The sequence below is a fragment of the Carcharhinus amblyrhynchos genome, chromosome 12 (assembly GCF_965287045.1).
Source record: "Carcharhinus amblyrhynchos chromosome 12, sCarAmb.v2.hapA, whole genome shotgun sequence".
Lineage (NCBI taxonomy): Eukaryota > Metazoa > Chordata > Chondrichthyes > Carcharhiniformes > Carcharhinidae > Carcharhinus > Carcharhinus amblyrhynchos.
Window position 1 is genome coordinate 85,095,977 of NC_137335.1, and position 21,343 is coordinate 85,117,319.

The 21,343-nt window shown below is 44.9% G+C and overlaps 1 protein-coding gene across 1 annotated transcript; it reads left to right on the top strand.

Annotated features, from left to right (window-relative positions):
- The first annotated feature begins 2,485 nt into the window (after positions 1-2,485).
- Positions 2,486-19,784, top strand: LOC145351178 (myc target protein 1 homolog). The gene is made up of 2 exons (XM_080200858.1): positions 2,486-2,685; positions 13,626-19,784. Exons 1-2 carry the CDS (start codon positions 2,625-2,627, stop codon positions 14,153-14,155), a joined length of 591 nt encoding a protein of 196 aa, XP_080056984.1. The 5' UTR covers positions 2,486-2,624; the 3' UTR covers positions 14,156-19,784.
- Positions 19,785-21,343: the final 1,559 nt, after the last annotated feature.

The following is a 21,343-nucleotide window of genomic DNA, read 5'->3' on the forward strand; positions in this document are numbered from 1 at the left end:
AGACACACAATGACTCGAGGCCGGAGTTGAACCCGGGACCCTGGCGCTGTGAGGCAGCAGTGCTAACAACCGTGCTGCCCTATGTGATAGAAACATAGAACCAAAGAAAATTGCAGTTCAGAAACAGGCCATTTGGCCCTTCTTGTCTGTGCTGAACCATTTTTTGCCTAGTCCCACTGACCTGCACTTGGACCATACCCCTCCACACCCCTCTCATCCATGAACCTGTCCAAGCTTTTCTTAAATGTTAAAAGTGGCCCCGCATTTACCACTTTATCCGGCAGCTCATTCCACACTCCCACCACTCTCTGCGTGAAGAATCCCCCCCTAATATTCCCTTTAAACTTTTCTCCTTTCACCCTTAACCCATGCCCTCTGGTTTTTTTTCTCCCCAAGCCTCAGTGGAAAAAGCCTGCTTGCATTCATTCTATCTATACCCATCAAAATCTTATACACTCAAAATCTTATACACTGTGATGTTTAATGTCTTATCAGAAAGATGGCACCTCAGGTAATGGTGGTAGACTCTGGTTGTTTGAGTACGTAAGTGACTTCTATGAGTTCTCTTGACCGAAACGTCTGATCGATGCGGGATTGATGTGAATGTGGGGGAATCTGGAATTTGCTGCTGGAGGCAGAAGTTCTCATCACAGTTAAAAAACACTTCAGAAACCGAGCTGGACTAGTAATATAAATACTATGGTTACAAGAGCAGAGACTGGGAATCCTGCTGTGAGTATTTTACTTCCTGACTCCCCAAAGCCTGTTCACCATCAAAAAGGCACAGGAATGTGACAGCTCATGCTGCCGTTGTTTGTGCTTCTGCAGCTGCACCAGCCCTGGGGTGCTCTCTGGGCACATTGAACGGTGTGAGTTTGGTGTGGAAGTGATACCAAACCCCAGTGCTTGCCTCCATTTAGGTTGGTCAGCTCCAGGGCTTCCATTCCTGGCCTACTCCCATCCGGAGAGGCCGTCTGTAATGCAGACATCTGTAAGGCTTTTTGTTTGGGCGTTTTGGTGGTCTTTTATACAGACCAGCTTGACGTTTGCCCTGAGACAGTCTCCCCTGGGAACATCTGCCGGGGGATTCTGCGATCATCCAATGGGGAGCGGGAGATATTAGTCACAGAGGCCATCCGCAAAGCGCTTCTGTATGCAGAAAACACAAAATGCAGCATCTGTAAACATGGACAAAGTGTGTCATAACATTTAAGAAACATTTAGATGAGCACTGAAATGCCATAGCGTACAAGGCTACAGACCAAGTGCTGGAAAATGGGCTTAGAATAGATAGTTGTTTGCTGGCCGGTATCTAGGCCCAAAAGCCTCTTCCTGTGTTGTAAAACTCTATGACCCTATGACAAAGATTCCTGACAATTTGGTTTGCATGTTAATTGAATTCTTCGTTTAAATTTTAAAACATTCATACAAATGCAAATGTAGGAACAGAAGGAGATCATTGAGCTTTTTGGGTTTGTTCGGGATCTAGTTTGCTCATGACTGATCTGTACCCCAGCTCCATTTACCCTGATTCCCTCACACAAGAAGCTACCAATCTCAATTTTGAATAGCTTCAGTGTCTCTCCACAACCTATTGGAGATGGGAGTAGGACTATCTTTTGCTCCCCGATATCACTCCTTTAATTTTAAAATTGCTCATCTATGTTCCAGGTGCCCTCACCAGAGAAAATTGATGCTCTGCATCAAACCCATCAAAACCTCCGATCATTTTAAGCACACTCATTGGATCATCAGCCTTCTAAACTCAGGGGAACGCAAAGCAAATTTATGCAGATGTTCATCAAATCCAGCAAGAAACAGGCCCTTTGGCCCATTATATCTGCGCCAGCCCTTTGAATGAGTCATCCAATTAGTCTTAACCCCGCAGCCCATTCCCCTTAACTCTACAGCCTTGGCATCATTCCGATGATCTAAAAATAATCCAACGATTAGGTTCAAAATATTCCACAGCTCAGAAGAAGAGAGTTGGAGTTAAAAATAGCAACAAATTTCATTTTTTAATTATTTTAGTTCCTGCCATTTCGTTCCTGCTATTCAATCCTGAAAATATTGCTCCTGCTCCCAAGGCTGCCCTGTGCTGTAGGTAGAGGTCATTTTCCACAACCTCACCCAAGTGGTTATCGAGCTAGTAATCGTCTCATTCTAAAGCAGGATAATCAGGAACATTTACCGTAGCCACCCAAGGCAAGCAGGTGCCGTGAAGTTTATTTTCTCAACAGTGAAAGAAACTTTACTGTAGTATCTTTACCCCTGCCACCACCACCCTCCGCTCCCCCGCCCCCCCCCCACTCCCCCCCCTTCCTTTGTTTCAACAGTTCATAAATTTCTATTAGAGGAAATGATAGTGAGGAAATGGCCACATTCTCCGAGGGCGTTGTTTCATGCTGATAAGGGGGGTAGTTTCTAATTTGAGTACAAAAGGAGGAAGACCAACCACAGCAGAGTTTCCAACCCAAAAAAACAGCCCAGTTTTTCCTCCTGAGAGAGAAAGGAACACTTCTTTCTCCTTTCCGAGAGGAGAATTTGCACCATTGCCTGCTCCCTTCAACTTGGTGAGTCGAGACCTCAGACTGTCCAGGGACATTCATTCTGCGGACACCATCATGGGCAGTAACAACACTGCAAAGTATTCATTGACCAACGATTTACCTGACAACTTTTTCGGTAAGTTACATGCAAATTACCCACTGGGATTGGAATCAAATGTAAAGAATTGCACTTTCTTTTGATTTCAGCTAAATTGTGGGGCTTCTACAGATTCCCCCATTATTTACTCTTTTCTCCATCTCACATTCGGATACAGTCTCCTTCCAGCCTATCTCTCTCTTATATTCTCCCACTTGCCTTTTTTCTCTCGTTCTTTCATTCATTCTCTTGCTCTCTCTTTCTCTCTCTATTTTTCACACACTCTATCTGTTACTCTACAACATCCTCTTTCATTTAATTGTACTCCACTGTATTGTCTTGGCTACTCTGCTCCCCTCTCTCATTTTTCATTCAGTCCCTGTGTTTACTCAGTATCTGATTCAATTCCATTATCACAATTTCAGTCTTGGTCACCTTCTCCTTTCTCTTCCTATGTCTTGCACACTCATTTTTCATTCACTCTACCTCTTTTACTCTTTCTGCCTCTATTCGTTTTTCTCTATCTGTCTCTCACTCACGTTCTCGCTGTGCCATTTCAGCTGGCATCAACCACAACCATCTAGAAGATCTGAAATGAACTTTTACCAGTCCTGAATATTTCAATGTTCTAATAGTCTCTAGTGTGTTTCCATTTTCCTCCCTCTGTTTCTATGCCGTGGTATCTCTCACTTCCCCAGTCTCATTAATTTGGCTTTCACTCCTTACCATTCACATATTCTGTTACACACTCTCTGTCTCTCGCACTCTACACTCTCACACATTTTCTTTCACAGACTCTGCATGCTCTCGCATTCTCTCACACACTCTTTCTCACACTTTCTGTCTCTCTCTCTCTCACACACAGACTCACATTCTGTCACACTCTTTCTTACACCCTCTCTCTCTCACAGACTCTGTACACTCTCACATTCTCTCTCACACACACACTCTCACACTTAGTTACACTCTCCCTCTCACATGTGGCCAGCATTTTACCGTCCTGCCCATCACAGGAATTGGAGCGGGCGAGGGGTGGGGCATGGAAAAGTCCGTTGATCTTGGGTGGGATTTTACGGTTTTGGGACGAGTGAGGCCATAAAACCCTGCCCACTCTCTTTCTCTCTCACACTCTCTTTCTCTCACACACTCTCTTTCTCTTGCACACTCTCACATTCTCTTCCTCTGTCTCTAAATTAAATTCGTGATGAATTGCAAACTAAGTGATTTGTGGACAGATCATAGACATCTTGAGTGGTACAGTGCTAAGATCAAATTCCCAAAAAGAACAATTTAAGTCTATTGTTTTTTATATAAATTGGAATTGGAATCAAAACATAAAAAGCCTGCTAAAGTTTAAAAATGACAGCACAATTTTGACATTTCATTTGATGTCCAATTCCAGATTCATTTTTCTACTTCTTTGACTGTTGACTTTAATTTAACTTCAAGCCCCCATTCCACAGCTTGACTCCTGATTTGAAAGAGTGGCCAAGGGACAGTATCCCAGCACCCGAGGTTGTAAAAACCAGGGTCGAGCCTGCCATCACAGAGCCCTAAAGCCCTCAGCCGATTCAACAATCATCAGGCTGTTAATTGGTTCTGTCTGAGAAGAACTTGCACCAGCAAAACCTGTCCGCTGGCTCTCCAGTCTGAGCACTGCCACCAGGAGTGGTGGCTACCGCTGGAACTGCAGCCAATCCACCATGAGGCTGGGACCAGGTACAGAGGTGAGTGGAGGGAGTTACAGAGGTCAGACAGGCAGGCTCCAGCGAGAGGGATGAGGGTCTGCCTTCAGAGGTGTGGGAGGTAATCGAATGGACTGGGTGCATAACTTTGTGGAGGGAACTCCACTGGGCACAGGAGGCTGAATAGGAGACACCAAACCCCAGCGCATAACCTGGCTAGCAGGGTTCACCTCACAGTCTTGGCATGTGGTGTGGACCCCAATCCACTGCTGGCAAATAGTGAGGGTGGGGGCGAGATAAGAAAATTTGAGCCAATAATTTTCTGCCGTATGTCTCTTTTTAATGTCTTTCTTAAAGGGATAGATCCACAATGTAACAATATCCCTTTGTCCTTCTGCCAAATTTGAATCAAAAGTGTGTTATCCCATGGTGGATTTGAATTGCTGCCCATTAGAATGTGACTAGAACCAAAATCCACTCTTCCACGCCTCTACCAGACCCCTCCCCCACTCCCACTCCAACACCTCTCCCCCACCCACACTCCCACAGCTCTCCCCCACTCACACTCCCACACCTCTCCCCCACCCACACTATCCCCGCCCCTTCCTGCAAGTAACCCTGACCAAGGAACCTTCAAGGCTGCAAACAAATTGTAAAAAGGAGACATTTCCTGAAGGATCTTGTAGCAATTTATTTATCTGGAAGTAAATATAAGAATTCAATTCTGGAATCCAGATCACAGAGATTGGAAAAAGCCACGCTAATTTCTCCATAAAACTTATTTTTTGAAAGCCAGAGAAATGCACCTTTCTCAGGTTCTTACGGGTCAGACAAGGATCCCTCCCTTCAGTACAGAATCAAACAGGCTGTGTCACCTCTCAAATACATTCTTCAGATGGTTCAGCCAACAGGAGAAATTTGTTCTTCAAAGCCAGGATCTGTGGGATCTGGAATGTCCCAGGGGGCAGAGATTCTGATTCCAGAAACTCAAAACATGTAACCCAGGCTGACATTAGTTCAGTGCTGAGGAAGTGCTGCATTGTGAGAGAGTCAGTACGAAGGGAGTGCCGCACTGTTCAAAGGTCAGTACTAAAGGAGCACTGCACTGTCAGGGGGTCAGTGCTGAGGCAGTGCTGCACTGTCAGAGGGTCAGCACTGAGGGAGTGCCGCACTGTTCAAAGGTCAGTACTAAAGGAGCACTGCACTGTCAGAGGGTCAGTGCTGAGGGAGTGCTGCACTGTCAGAATGTCAGTACTGAGGGAGTGCCACACTGTCAGAGGGTCAGTACTGAGGGAGTGCTGCATTGTCAGAGGGTCAGTGCTGAGGGAGTGCCACACTGTGAGAGGGCCAGTACTGAGGGAGTGCCGCACTGTGACAGTGTCAGTACTGAGGAGTGCCGCACTGTGAGAGGGTCAGTACTGAGGGAGTGCCGCACTGTCAGAGGGTCAAAACTGAGGGAGTGCCGCACTGTTAGAGGGTCAATACTGAGGGAGTGCCACACTGTCAGAGAGTCAGTACGAAGTGAGTGCTGCACTGCTCAAGAATTAGTACTAAGGAAGTGCTGCACTGTCAGAGGGTAAATACTGAGGGAGTGCCGCATTCTCAGAGGATCAGTACTGAGGAGTGCTACACTGTGAGAGGGTCAGTATTGAAGGAGCGCTGCACTGTCACAGGGTCAGTACTGAGGGAGTGCTGCACTGTCAGAGGGTCAGTACTGAGGGAGTGCTGCACTGTCAGAGATGCTGTCTTTCTAAATAAGGCATTAGATCAGAATGCCCTTTATCAGGTCAATTGAATGAAAAAGATTTCCTCTAAAAGATCTATGTCAGAGATACCTTGACCAATCCTCCTCTTTAACCAAAGTGATCCAGATCTTTATCTGTCAATGCCCCATTCCGGTATTTATCCAGCATTTAATATCATTCAAACAAATATCTTCATTCTCACATTGCTGTTTGTGGGATCTTGCTGTGTGCAAATTTTCTGCCAAGTTTCCCACATTGCAACCGTGACAAACATTGTAAAAGCAATGAGTTGTGAGGCATGTTAGGACGCTGTGAGTCTGTGGAAATGCGGGTCTTTTTTATAAAGGGCAGTGTAGAAGCTACATGGGATTGCCTAGAACTGAAGAGGGGGGAAGTGTCTGTCTCCCAATCGCAGAAACATCACATGGTTCAAAGTCAGGAACACGCTCATAAATAAAATGTGAGTGCAACAATATCTGCCAAGCAATAAAATGTAGCAGTGTCGCAGGGAACAATCTGGAGGGGTGAAGGTTTGGTGGAGAGGCTACACAAGAGCTTTGTATCAACAGGAAACAGGGTGTTTAAACGAATTTGGTCAGCAGTTGTAATCAGAGAAAATGGTTGTTCCATTCGCCAGTCACTCCAGCATTACATTACACACAGGCTTTCTGGGCCATTCACTGCAGCATCAGAAGGTAGCTCAGGAAAGAAACATGTGGCTCAGTCACACAAGCTTGTTAGATGCTGGTTTCCTTGTTAACTACCTGGTTCAGCTGAAAGCATACTTCCTTCCCAGTCTAAAGGATATTAGTTTACTTGCTGTTAACCAGATTGTCATAGAATCCAGGTCCACCCTCTGCCAGTTGAATGCTGGAGGTGTTATGCTCTACAGGTTAGAGGTTCAACTGAGGCCCACTCTTTACAATCAAGTATTTGAAAAAGAGCAGGAAGACAGTCCTCGGTGTGTCCTGCCCAAGCATTCCTCCTTTAAATAACATTAGCAGAAACCTAGGCGACCTCAGAGCACTGCTGTTTATCAGGTCTTGCTGCTGTCAGAATGGCTGCTGGGTATCTCGCCATAACATAGGATGGCGTGGTGGCACAGTGGTTAGCACTGCCGCCTCACAGCACCACAGACCCGGGTTCGATTCCCTGCTTGGGTCACTGTTTGTGCAGAGTCTGCACATTCTGTTTGTATCTGCATGGGTTTCCTCCGAGTGCTCCAGTTTCCTCCCATAGTCCAAAGATGCGCGGGTTCAGTTAATTGGCCATGCTAAAATTGCCCCTTAGCATCCTGGGATGCATAGGTTAGAGGGATTAGCAGGGTAAATACGATGGGGGATAGGGCCTGGGTGTGATTGTTGTCAGTGCCGATCGATGGGCCAAATGGCCTCCTTCTGTGCTGTAGTGATTCTATGAACAAAGTTAATCCATTGCACAAAGCTTTTTGAACCCGATTAAATGTTTTTCTTAAACTAATACCAGCAAGAAGTTACAGAAAGCTATGTAATAAGGTGCATTATCGTGCCTTTCAGTTTCAATCTGCAGGGTATTGCACAGGCCAAACATGAAGCAAAAGCTTGTGGCCTGGAGATGCTGGCCCAGGGAACAATCCTGAGGCTGAATCCACAGGGTCAAGATCAACCTGATATTGGGCCACATTTACTGAGATGGTGAGATGCAGGTAACAGCAAGGGCCTAGAAACTTCTCACACCCATCATTCTTTTGAATACCATTCCCCTCCCATTCGCCCGCCCCCATCCTCTCCCTCACTTTCTCATTACTTTTTCCACTCTCATCTGATTACTCCCCGTTCTCCCAATTCTCTCCCATCATTCCCTATCGTCTCACTCCCTCTCCATCGTTTTCCCATTTTCCTGACCACTCTCCCAGGAACCCACCTGCTCTCAAAGTCGAGGCTGTGAGGATGAGGGGGGAGGCAGCAGGGTTGTAACTAACTAGATGAGGGAACTAAATGTAATATCTCGAAATTTGCAGATGATGCTAAGCTGGGTGGGAGGGTGAGCTGTGAGGAGGATGTTGAGAAGCTGGTTCCCCAACTTCCCCCTCAACATCAGAACCCTTGCCCCCTGACACTCAACCCACGCAGTCAATGCAAGTGCCCACCTCTTCCCCCCATCCACCCCCCTCCCAAATGGCCATGTTGGCACTGCCAGGTTAGCATGGTGTGTATAAATGAACGTTGCCTCTCCCCCGCCCCCTCGGGGAACCCTACGACAGGTTCATGAGAGGTCTAGATGAACCCATTGTAAGCCACGCCAATATGATGTGTGAATATAAGACGGGGGTTAATATACAGTGAGGAGGCAGATTAATAATATTTCAATCCATTTCTATGTTTCTATTTAAATGTATTTAAATCAGGTTTGCTCCCACAATGAGCATGAACCTGATTACATGCTGGCACAGGATGGCAAAAATGGGAATCTCGCTGATCTTGTGATCTTGCTGGTGAGATTTCCAGCTTCTGCCTTTCACCAATCATTGAACTCTAAGGTTGATCCTGCGGAGAGTGAACACGGGCTCAAAATCCCACCCACAAAATAAACATTTTGAGCCCATATGTCTGGTGTTCTTTCACTCACAAGCATGATTCCAATCTTCCTGTCACACGTCAGTTCAACTCAGCATCTTGCTCTCATGCCCACATTTCAGTCCTTGATCTGCTAAAGTGTTCTAATGAAGCTCAATATAAACATGGGGAATAGCACCTCTTCTTCCAATTAAGCATTTTACACCTTCTACATTCAACATCGAGTTCAACAACTTCAGACCATAGTAATTTGATCATTCGGATTTTTTGTTTCCCTCACAGGACCAGTCTGTAGTTTGTTCTTATGTTTTGCTTTCACAGAGCGCAGACTTTTGTTCTGCTATTAACACATTCTGTTATCATTTATGCCACTGCTAGCACCTTCTTTAGTCTTTAACACTACCATTAACACTTCCTTTGGCTCATGCCCATTAATGTTTCTTAAATTTCTCCTGCACCTTCTCCCCGTGTGTCTGCATGGCTTTCCTCCGGGTGCTCCGGTTTTCTTCCACAGTCCAAAGACGTGTGAGTTAGGTGGATTGGCCATGGTGAATTGCCTTTTATTGTCAGGGGGATTAGCAGGGTAAATACGTGGAGTTATGGGGATAGGGCATATTGCTGCATGGGATTGTTGTTGGTGCAGACTCAATGGGCTGAATGGCCTTCCTCTGCACTGTAGGGATTCTATGAAGAGTCAGTTCAATGTATAGAGTTCAGTGTTTTCAAAAGGTTTTTTTTTCAAACTTTTTGAATGTCTTCATTTTCAATGTCCTGAAACAAACCACCACCATTAGAATCAGCTTTATCCTGGTCAATCAGAGATCCAGATCCAAATCAGAGCAGCTTCAAGGAGATTTAGAATTCATCTTGTAACTCAGGTGAAGGAAGGATTATTAAGATTTCATTCAATGTCTGACTTTGGGCTGATGGGATCTGTACTATCAGAGTCCATGGGCATACATTCATGTTGTATCCTCATCGCTGTCAATGACATACCAGATCACTGTCTTCAGAGACTTAGGGTGGGAGTTTCTGGACATGCTTACCCCAAGACTGCAAAATCCCACCCGAGTTCAGCAGACTTTTCATGGTCCTGTCCCGCCTGCTATGATTCCCGTGGTGGATGGGACAGGAAAATTCCATCCCTAGCCTCAACCCCAGGAAAGTGACATAATGTTCCTGTGTTGACTATTTCCCTTCCAGGTAGAAACCCTTTTGAGTGGGATGGACATTCAGTGTCAGCATCTGTAAAGACCTCAATCCCAAATTTGAGACTTACTGGACATAAGCACATTTTGGAAAGAACCAGGGGCGAGAGTGAGATGTTGTCTCATCCAACTGGATTGAATTAAGAATATAGTAAAATAATAATCAGGAGCAGGAGTGGGCCATTCAGCCCCTCAGCTCTGCTCTGCAGTTCAATAAGATCATGGCTGACCTTTGACCTCAATTGCACATTTTTATCCTATCCTCATGTTGCTTGGTGTCCAAAAGTGATTCTCAAATGTTGACCAAGCAACAAAACAGGAAGAATGTTCAGGTCAGGATGGTGTGTGACTTAGAGAACTCCCATAGTACCCATGTTTTTGGTGTGACAGAGGTCACAGGGGGAGGTGCAGTTGTACTGACCTTGGAGGGTTGCTGCTATGCACCTTAAAGGTTTAAAGCTTATTTATCAGTGTCACAAGTAGGCTTACATTAACACTGCAATGAAGTTACTGTGAAAATCCCTAGTCGCCACACTCCAGCACCTGTTTGGGTTAATGCACCTAACCAGCACGTCTTTTGGACTTTGGGAGGAAACCGGAGCACCCAGCAGAAACCCACATAGACACAGGGAGAACGTGCAGACTCAACACAGACAGTGACCCAAGCCCAGAATCGAACCGAGACCCTGGTGCTGTGAGGCAACAGTGCTAACCACTGTGCCACCACGGCACCCCATCATATTGTGGCCACAGTGTGCTGGCACTGTACGTGATAGATATGGAACAGAATCTTAGGCCCCTCTCACTGGCAGGATTTTTTTGGTCCCCTTACTGCAACAGGGGTCATAAAATTCTACCGTTCAGTCCAGTTGGCAAACAAAAACACATCATGTTATGAATAACACTGAGTTTATTCTGTGTGACTGTAACTGCTCCCATCCAAATGAGTGGCAAGTGTTCCATCATTCACATTTAAAAGGAAATTGGTTAAGCACCAGGAAGGGAAAAATATTTACAGTGCTGCAGAGAAAGGTCAGGGGGGTGAGGCTCACTGAGCTGCTTTTCCAGAGAGTTGGCTCAGGATCAATGGGCTGAATGGCTTTCTCTGCTGTGGCCTGTCTATGATCTCACTGCTGACTTGAAGCTAATTGGATAATGGGGAGGCATTGAGATATCAGGATGTGAACCATTACAGATGAAGACAACACCTCTCGGCCCCTGAAGCCTAAATTACAGATGTTGATGACTTCAGCCTTTTCCTGTGTCAGTCAAGTCGATTTGTGTTGATAGTGAATTTATCAACAAGACCTTGACTGTCTCTGGAATTTCCTCACATCTGGTGCGTGTCCATGGCTGCAGGAAGATGAAATAATGAAACATTGCCACAGTCCAAACATACCAACCCAGCTTGCCGGATTAAAGGAACAATGACTGAACAGAACTTTGTTACTCATCAATTTAATGTGTTGTTTTTTTAAAATGTTCTTGCTCAGAGAAAGCACAGTGAAGAAAATCCGCTGTATAAAACAGCACCAAAATGGAAAAAGATCAGACTAGTAACAAGTAGATTTTGTTAACTGCGGCACTCCTCCCTCAGAATCATAGATTCCCTACAGTGCAGAAGGAGGCCCACTGAGTTGTTATGGGTTCGCACCCAAGTCCAGAGACTTAAACGCAAAATCTGAGGAGACACTCCAGTGGAGTACTCGGGTGGAGATGTAGCTTTGAGTTAAAATGAGGCTCCACCTGCCCTCTCCAGAAAATGGAAAAGATCTCAGAGACTGGTGAAAGGTCATCCACTTGAGAGCTTATTTATTTTTCTTTTTCCACAGCCTGCTTTGTGTTACGGAAAGTTGATAGGAAAGAGGGTGGAACAATGGCACTGTTACTGGACTAGTAACTCAGATCTCGTGGGTTATAACTCTGGTGACACAAGTTCAAATTCATGGCAGCTGGTGGCATTTATTTTTAATTAATAAAATCTGGAATTGAAAGCTATTCTCAGTAATGACAACTATGAAACCATCATCAATTGTGAAAAACCGATTTGATTTACTAACGCCCTTTAGGGAAGGGAATCTGCCATCCTTACCTAGTCTGGCCTGTGTGACTCCAGACCCACAGCAATCTGGTTGATTCTTAATGGCCTAACACGCCACTCAGTTCACTGGCAATTAGGGATGGTCCACAAACGAGGGGTGACTTACATCTGCTCCGAATTTGTATGCTAGCATTTCCAGTAATGCCCACATCTTAGAAAGGAATGAAGAAAAGCTATGGAATTAAGGTGCATTGAATTGAGACAGTGACAATCTAAAGGAATAGGAGGATAGGTTTGAGGGGCTGGATGGCCTACTCCTACTTTTGAGTCTTACAAGCGTCATTGTTTTTCCTGTTCCCCCTACCCTGCGATGATGTCTATCCCTGACAGGACCAGAAAAGGCTGGCCCTTTGTGCGTAACCCACTAATTCATTTTCACTCACACGTCACCCTCTCATCTCTGAGTCAGAAGTCTGCAGCTGTCTGTAAGATTGTGACTCCACTCCCAAAGTGATCTTTGGCTGTGATGTGCTATTGAGTACATGGAAATCTTTACATGAAGTTATAAACAAGTTATTTTAAGTTATATACAAGTTATTTCTTGCGTTTAAAATTCAAATGTAGACAATAACTTCAATCATATGTAGTTGAGTAACGCACATTTAAAGTTAGTGGGTAACAGTATCTCTGAGTCAGCCTGGGTTTATATTCTATTCCAAAGACCTGAGTACCAAATCCAAGCTGACAAAGTCCAGTACTGAGGGAGTGCTGCACACCGATATTAATCTGCCACCCCATTGGCCCTCTCAAATGGATGTAAAAGATCCCAAGTTTCCATTGGAAGAACAGCAGGGGAGTTCTCCCCTGTGTTCTGGCCAATACGTATCCTTAACTAACATCGCTTTAAAGACCAGTCACACTGCTGTTTGTGGGAGCTTGCTGTGAGCAAATTGGTTGTTGCATTTCCTACATTACAAAAGTGGAATTCAATGCCTCACCTTCCCAGAGGTGAGCTGGGAGTCAGGGGAACTGTGCATTCAGATTGGAGAGTGCGGAATGGTGATCCCACTGCCTTCCTGCCCGTCGCCCGCTGATTATATCTGGAATGGCAAGGCATGTGTCCGGTCTCCCTGTGCCTGTCTGATTTTCCTGTGGTTTTCCGGAGTGGGTGGGTGGGGGGATGGGGGAGGTTAGGAGGGTTGTAGGGTGTTGTTGGGGAGGGGATGTTGCTGGGGTGGGGGGTATTTTTGGGGTGGGGGAGTTGTTGGGGTAGGGTATATTGTTGGGGTGGGAGTGTTATTGGGGTGGGGGTGCTGATATGATGGGGGAGTTATCGGGGTGGGGAAGTTGTTGGGGTGGAGGCTATAGTTGGGGAGGAGGTGTTGTTGGGTTGGGGGTTATTGTTGCGATGGGGGGGGGGTAGTTGCTGGGGTTGGGGGAATTGTTGCCAGCTTGTGATGGCTGACATCTCCCAGAGGGAAGAATTTCACCCTATTTGGGATGTATTCAATGAGAGGCATGATGTTGTCTGGCTAAGTGCTTGGTTACCTCAGAACAGAGTCAAACCTGTGGAAATACACCCTAGAATCCCACCGATTCACCCTATTGACTCATGTCACGTCCATTAAATTCTGCTCTCCACCTCAAAGCTGCTTCTGTGCCTGTAAAACCCTTTGGGATGTCCTGAATTCATGAAAGTTGCCTTGGCATTGTCTTTCTGACTGGTGATATTTTCTTTTTTTTAGCGGGTGTTATCCTGTCCTTCTCCTTATCCATTGGAATTGGCATCATTATTGGTGCGTTAGTCTGGATCCTCTTCACCTGCCTGGCTCGCCGGAAGCAGGCCAGTGCTTCCATCTCACCGGCCATCAACCATCGAAACCGATCCTCGTCTCACAACATCATGCTCACCAGGACTGGTTTCTACCGCAGCAATAGCTACGATAGGCACGGTGACAGCAACCTTGCCTTGGCCAGCACACTGGCCTTCCAGCGGCAGGCTTCCCAGGACCAAGCTGACACCTATGGGAGGAAATCCACTTTCAGAGCCTCCACCTTCCATCCTTTCGCCGAAACACCCTTAGCAGATGGGCTGGACGGGATACAATCCTCCTCCGGCTTACTTGGCGCCGACACCTCGTCCACACTCAACTGCAGCCTGGGCTACCAGGAGCAGCAGTGGTCAGAGAGCCGGCACTACGATTGCCATTCATCTCAGACCCCACCTCCTGCCTATGAGTTTGTGATGGAACCCAGCAAAGAGGTTCTCGCATGATGTTCTGCTGCTCTAATCCTCAGGAGCAGCAAGCACCAGCCTCAATGGATTCACAGTGCTTGTAATTTAATACTGAGATTTTGACTGGGAATGGTTGGAAAATTTCCTGGCTGTGGAAAAGCACACAGCACATATTGTTCAGAATCCTGAAGTATCTACAGAGTGACAGAAAGAAATTGTTTCCATTGGCTGAAGGAGCTAGATTTAAGGAAAAAAGATGCAACAGCCACAGGAGGAAAACCTTTTTTTTGGAATAAAATGGTTAGGCACCGCCTAGAAGGATGGTTGAGGCTTTCAAACTCTCAGCGATTAAAACGAAATTCGATATACACTTAAAGAGAAAATATTTACAGAGCTTTGAGCAAAGGTGAGGAATAAGACTGACAGAGTTGTTGCAACAGAGAACTGGCATGAACTCAATGGGCTGAATGGACCAATTCTGTGCTGTAAGATTTATATGGTTCTAGGACAAGTATCCTCAAATCGGGTGATTTGAATATTTGCAGTTACAAAAATGACCCTAAGTATTTTTCACCATCTGAGTATGTCTCTAAGTCCGTCACAATTAACGGCGTTTTCTTTTGGAGTCTGATCACGGGTTATAATATGAAAAAAAACACAGCAACCAATCTGCGCACAGCAAGATCCCACAAGTATGATAATGAGCAAATAATCTGGTTTCGTGATGAAGGCTGAGGGAAAAATATTCTGCAGGAAACCAGAGTGAGGGGTGGGGTTGGGGGAGAGAGAGAGAGTTCTCTGCCTTTCTGCCAATGGTGCATGGGATTTCTTTTACATGCACTTGAGATGACAGACGGAAAGACAGTCCCTCTGACAGTGCAGCAGTCCCTCAGTGTCAGTGCTTTGTCCAATCTTTCTTTCTGGCACTCCGCCCATTTTTACACTTGGTACACTTCTAATTGCTTCATGCAGACAGTTTGCAGCATTGCACTGGAAATCATAATATATACGGAGCCTATGGAAGAAATCTATTGACCCTCGGTGGATGATGCAAAGATTAAATACACTTGCGACCTGGTTTTATATCCAGCTCAAATTTACTGAAGGCAAGTCTCCCTCTGCTGGTAATTAGATTAAAACTGAGACAGACTATGGCATCCCCACCATGTGAGCTCCCAGCCCGCAGAGTTAGACAGACAGGGTGACTGGTGTAGAAACATGTTTGATCGCTGCACTGACGGGCATTCTTTTTAAGCTTCGGAGTTACGGCTAGGGATTGGGTGGTGCAGACCAAGGTCACTCTGCCCTTGGTTCTCTGAAGACAGAGATTAATTTGAATGGCTCTACCAAAGAGTTAATATAGGCAGAATGGACTGAACGGCCTCTTTCTGCGCCTTCATCGCTTTATAATATACCTGACCTGACCATATTCCGTAAAAGGAGCATTTAATTAGCACCCTCGGTGTGTTTAGCAGTGGTATGGAGGAAGCTTTACGTTGCATATAATCCATGCTGTAACCCTAACCTCAGTCCAGTCAATAATGTTTTGTTAAAAACCAATAGGGCATTGTAGGTGGAGTTTTCCTCGATATCCAATCCATATTAACAGTGAATGGATAATGCTCATTGCTGACAACTTGTGGAAAAAGCTCCTGCAGCCGGCATGAACTCTCAGAACCCACTCGAAATCTGGGGCTAACAACAGAATATTAAACCTTTGTCGAACCACTAAAGCGAATGTTCCTCACTCACAGGGAACAGGTAAATGCCATTGTGGTGACCATGAGACTGTGAACCTGTCCATTGTATTGGCATCTTTCTGACTAACCAAAACTGCTAAAATAAAAGGGGTGACAGCGGATTGGAGAGCACACAGGAGAGGGGCGATGCAAAAATCATCGCACTGTACAAAAGCAAAAGTGCTTTCACTCTTTAGCATCATGGCGATACCCAGACCCACAATACAGTTTCTATGTTGGCAGATCTGCTGTGGGCATGACATATGCCAGCGACAAGAGAAGTGCAGGGAAAAGGTCATTCACTCCCGTAGATCTCACTAATGTTTCAAGCCCGTCAGCAGAGCAGGACTATACAGGATGTTGGGACAAAGTGACTGTCCGCCAAAGCTCTTCAATCTCTTCCTCTTCTTCCATGATAACAGGCACTGCACAGTGTGATGCCTCCATTTCTGACAGGCTCAAGGTGAACTATGGAGTGGAACAGGGCTGTGTCCAACCCTCTACCCTATCGCCATCCTGCTAACCTCTGCCTTCCCTGCAGGTATGGGAGGGGGTCTAATTGCGCACTCGCTCAGAGAACAATCTCCACAATCTATCAAGGCTGAAAGTATAAGCAACAAACATACTGATCAGAGGATTCCTCTACACTGGCGATATTCTCACCAGAACTCAGCTATAGTCTCTCTGTAACTTGTTCTCTGTAGTTAGAAATAAAGAAAGCCATAGCTGCGGGGGAAAGTGTTTCATTCCCCGCACCCCGGTCACACTATGTAACACCGCCCTTGGTGTGGTTAGTAGATTTCGCTCTCTCGGGTACACAGTCGGATCTCAACACTGCATCAGGGAAGCAGTTACCACAAAGGGACCCGGGTTCCATTCCAGCCTTGGATTTCTGTTTGTGTTAAGTTTGCATATTCTCCCTGTGTCTGCGCGAGTTTCCTCTGCGTCTTCCGGTTACCTCCCACAGTCCAAAGATGTTGGTCCTGGAACCCACTTCCTCAAAATAGTGCCTGTGGGTTCTTTTACATAGCAGATAGGGCTGCCGTGTCATTCAAAAGACAGCATCTTCATCACTGCAGCACTCTTCAGTAAGGCACCAAAACTGATTACACAGCGGTTGTTAAGGTATATCGCCTTCCTGGTCTATCTTCCTTCATGAACTGGAGGTGTGGGTCCCATTTCGTAGAGAAGATCCTGAAGATAAGTTTCACCATAAGTTTGGTACTTTTTGGAAAAAAATCACCACAGCTTTGGAAGAGTTTATTTTTGGGAACACCTTGGAATTGTGATTTGCTTGTGAATAAAGTCAAACATGAATGCAAACACTTTCATCTTGGAGAAAGTTCAAAGAACCCTCACTCAGAAATCACCGTTTGCAACATTTCCATTTGTATCAAACTACTGTTCATTATTTTCAGCCTATTTAGTTTAACAGATTTAAATAAATGATCGATTTTCATAAAGTAGCAGATAAAGGGAAATCCATACAAAATGTATTTAGAATTTGTATGATAATATTGTGCACTGTAATATCAAACAGGTGAAAGTATATTCTGCTGTGTAGTCACTTAGTCCTTACAATTATAGAAAGGAGATAATTGTATACACATTGCTGTCCCTTGTTACAATATTTTGTTTTTAATACCCTGGAAAGGACTGAATAGTGTCATTGGGAAAATACTGTTATTGCTGTAATATTCGTAACAAAGTTTAAAATACAGACATTTAATACATTCTTGTTTGAAAATAGCTCTGCTTAAACACATTTTGTTCCAATTAAATTGCATTTTGAAGCATTTTTTTATCCACCAATATTTGAAGCAACATTATGTTGCGTTTGTTTTAATCATTAAAGTGGTAGAAATCTCTCCTATTGCTAATCTTTCTTCAGCTGACTTTTGTATTTATATTCTCTGTGCAGAAACGTTGCTTTTTTATGTATTTTTCAATGCTCTCTGGATTGGTCAGGTGGTGTGTCCATCGCTTGCCATTGCTGAACTAAAAGCCCCCAGCCAAACTACTGGCAGATCCACAAAGGGAGGAGCTTTGTATGCCTTCCATGCACTCTTGTGTAGGGCATAACACACTTACGAAACACAGAGAAATTGCGCACAAATTGGCAAGAAGCAAACTAGATTGGGATGTAATCTAGGTGTGGGTTTATTCCAGGTTTAGATGCTTGCAGAGAATAGGGGAGGAATGTAAATCATTTTGTGAATGAATCATTACTTCAGGACAATTCTTTTACCATGTAACATGTTGGCTGAACCAATGGAGAGCTCAGTTGACTTTTTGTGAGCAAGTCCATATTCACACATTCCAAGCAGGAAGCTGTGTTGGCAAACAATGTGGATCAGAGAGAATTGTGTTGTGTCCCTGTGTCCAACCTGCTTATTCTTAGTCTTGCAAGTGGGCAAAGTGCGAATGCTAAAAGTGGTCTGAAAGTCAGTTGGATGTTCTAAAGGGAGCATTGAATGGATGACCATAGAACCATAGAATCTCTGCAGTGTAGAATGTGACCATTCTGTGCCACCATGCCAACCATGACCTAGGTGTGTCAAACAGAGAGAAATTTCTTCATTGACAGGAGTCATAGAGGCTTACAGCATAGAAACAGGCCCTTCAGCCCAACTTGTCCATGCCTCACAGGTTTTATCACTATGCTAGTTCCAATTGCCCACATTTGGCCCAAATTCCTCTGCCTACTTTGCCCATGTAACTGTCTGAATGTTTATTAGAAGTCCAAATTATACCTGCCTCCACTATTGTCTCTGGCAGCTCATTCCTGACACTCACCACCCTCTGTGTAAAAGCACATGCCGTTCCGGACCCTTTTGTGTCTCTCCCCTTTACCTTAAATCTATGTCCTCTAGTTTTAGACTCCAGAACCAGAGAACCCAAGTTTGCAATAATTTGAAAAAACAACAATCAGAGGAGGGTTAGAGAATGTTGTCAGATCTGGAATGTACTGCCTGAGAGGATGATAGAAGCAGATTCAATCATAACTTTTAGAAGGGAATTGAACTATGGGCAAAGACTCGAGGAACTGGGCAAATTGAATAGCCCCTCAGGATGGCCTGAATTGCTTCCTGCATGGTGTAATTTTCTAAGGGTAGCATGGTCCATCACAGGGCCAAGGACCAGGTTTGATTCCTGTCTTGGGTGGTGTTTGCACATTCTCCCCGCATCTACAGTTCCTCTGAGTTGTCTGGTTTTCTCCCATAGTCCAAAGATCATAGAATCCCTACCACAGTGCAGAAGGAGGCCATTCAGCTCATCAGGCCAGCACCGACAACAATCCCACCCAGACCTACCCCTGTGACCCCACATATTTACCCTGCTAGTCCCCTGACACTAAGGGAATTTTTTTTTGGATTGCGGGAGGAAACCGGAGGAAACCCACGCAGATACGGGGAGAACGTGCACACTCCACACAGTCAGTGACTTGAAGCTGGAATCGAACCCGGGTCTCTGGAGCTGTGAGGCAGCAGTGCTAACCACTGTGCGCACTAAGATGTGCATGTTAGATGGATTGGGCATGCTAAATGCATGCAGTTTCCTGGGTGCAGTGCTCTTTCAGAGAGTCAGTGCAGACTCGACGCGGTTCATTCTGCAGTCTGGGGTTTCAATGGTTCTATGAGTGATTTTCTTCATCTGTCTTTCTGATCTTCGCAAAACACTTTTTTCTGAGATGCCATTGAGATACCAGTTCTTGTTACCAGGATGGCATTATACATTATCACACTTACAGCTCTGACAATTCAGTGACTGGAGCCTTTTGAAAAGTTTATTAAAGCTCTTTAAGCAGGTTACAGAATTGTCCAGTTGAAAGGGCTTATGTTTTGTTGGAACACATAATTACCGTGAATTTTGCAATATATTTTCAAACAGCAATGTCCCTGTTCCGTCTGTTCTGCAATTCTAAGAAAGATCGGCCTGAAATGTAATTAAACAATAAAACAGGAGATCAGTCATCAAATGAGACCATATTGCTATTTTAATGATGAAAAATGACTCTCTCTATTTCACCCAAGCTCTCTGTCTCGCTGCTGTGAGTGCCAGTTACAGTCAAACTGACAGCAAATGGGGGAAATTGTAACCGATGGAAAACTAACCTAGGGCGCAGCCCCCGCACGCAGCACCGGATTAAATGTTAACTACCCCACCGCCCCCCCCCCGCCTCTATTTTATGCCAGTTTTTGCTCCAGTCGTGGGGAATGTTACCTTACATACAGAATGCAAGAATCCCAAGCCTCCACTAACTGGTGTTGTGAGTGTGTGTGTATGTACAATCTTAGCCGGTTAAATCCTAACATCAGATCGGTGCCTGATTGGAAGCAAAAGAGAACATGTTGGAAACACCCAACATCTGCACAGAGAGAGACAATCTCAGGTCAATGCTCGTTTAATGTCTGAACAAGTCGTAACATTTAAAAATATGTATATATATTGCGCAAACACTGAGTGAAGGAGCGAATACCTTTCTTGTGTTTGTCCCACGTGTTTTATTCCTGTCAAACGTTTATTTTGCTTCGCTCTCTCCCACATTTGTTCAGTTAAATGTCCCCCGCCCACCCCAACAACCTCATTTTTAATAGCAGATGATAGGAAACACTGGTGACAGAGCGAATTAAGCGGAATTAGAGAATTAATCTGACTCTCTGGTTTAAATCAAACCTCCAGGAATAGTGTGCAGGCTTCCCGGGAGTTGGAAGGTAATTCATTTATTTCCGCCTAAACGGATTGAGACTGTGATGTTATCCATTCTGTGAGCTGAATAATATCCCAAGTAACAGCTTCCTGATTCACTTTCTACACAGAGCTGCAACCAGAGGCATAATGGACCCAGCTCCTTCATACTATTCGCGAAATCAAGTACATTAGTACTTTGATTTACCTAATTGTGTGTGTGTGTGTTTCTGTGTGTGCGTGTGTCAAAAGGGGCTACAACTCCCTTCAATAAATTGGCCTCATCCTGCCTCTCCGTGATGTGATACTCCTGACACTTGCAAACAAACCCAGGGTAACATGAATAAAAATCACCTGGAGATCAGGATATCCATGTTTAAAAAGTTGTCTCTATTATAAAAAGTTAAACATCACTAACACAGTTTACCCTCCCAAAGCCTCGTGCCCAATCCTTTGTGGACTTTATCCCGAGTTCTCTGAAATATGGGAATATTAACAGTACCCTTGTTTCTTCATTCTTGTTGCTGTTAATAACCAATCAGTTTAACACAGCTAGTAGGGAAGCTTTTAAAAACAATTAATTAGAACAACATTGATAATCACCTGGGAAATATGGGTTAAGTAAGGAAAACCAGTGTAAGGTAAAGTGTTTTTGATTGGATTAGGTTGATTGGACAGCATAGTGGCACAATGGTTAGCTCTGCTGCCTCACAGCTCCAGGGACCTGGGTTCAGTTCTGGCCTCAGGTCGCTGTCTGTGTGGAGTTTACACATTCTGACTGTGTCTGTGTGAGTTTCCT

What these genes read in the sequence shown, in the direction of transcription:
- LOC145351178 (XM_080200858.1), top strand. Translation starts at nt 2,625, where the DNA reads ATGGGCAGTAACAACACTGCAAAGTATTCATTGACCAACGATTTACCT. An exon ending in TTTACCTGACAACTTTTTCG is followed by an intron (nt 2,686 to 13,625) that starts GTAAGTTACATG and finishes TCTTTTTTTTAG; the next exon opens with CGGGTGTTATCCTGTCCTTC.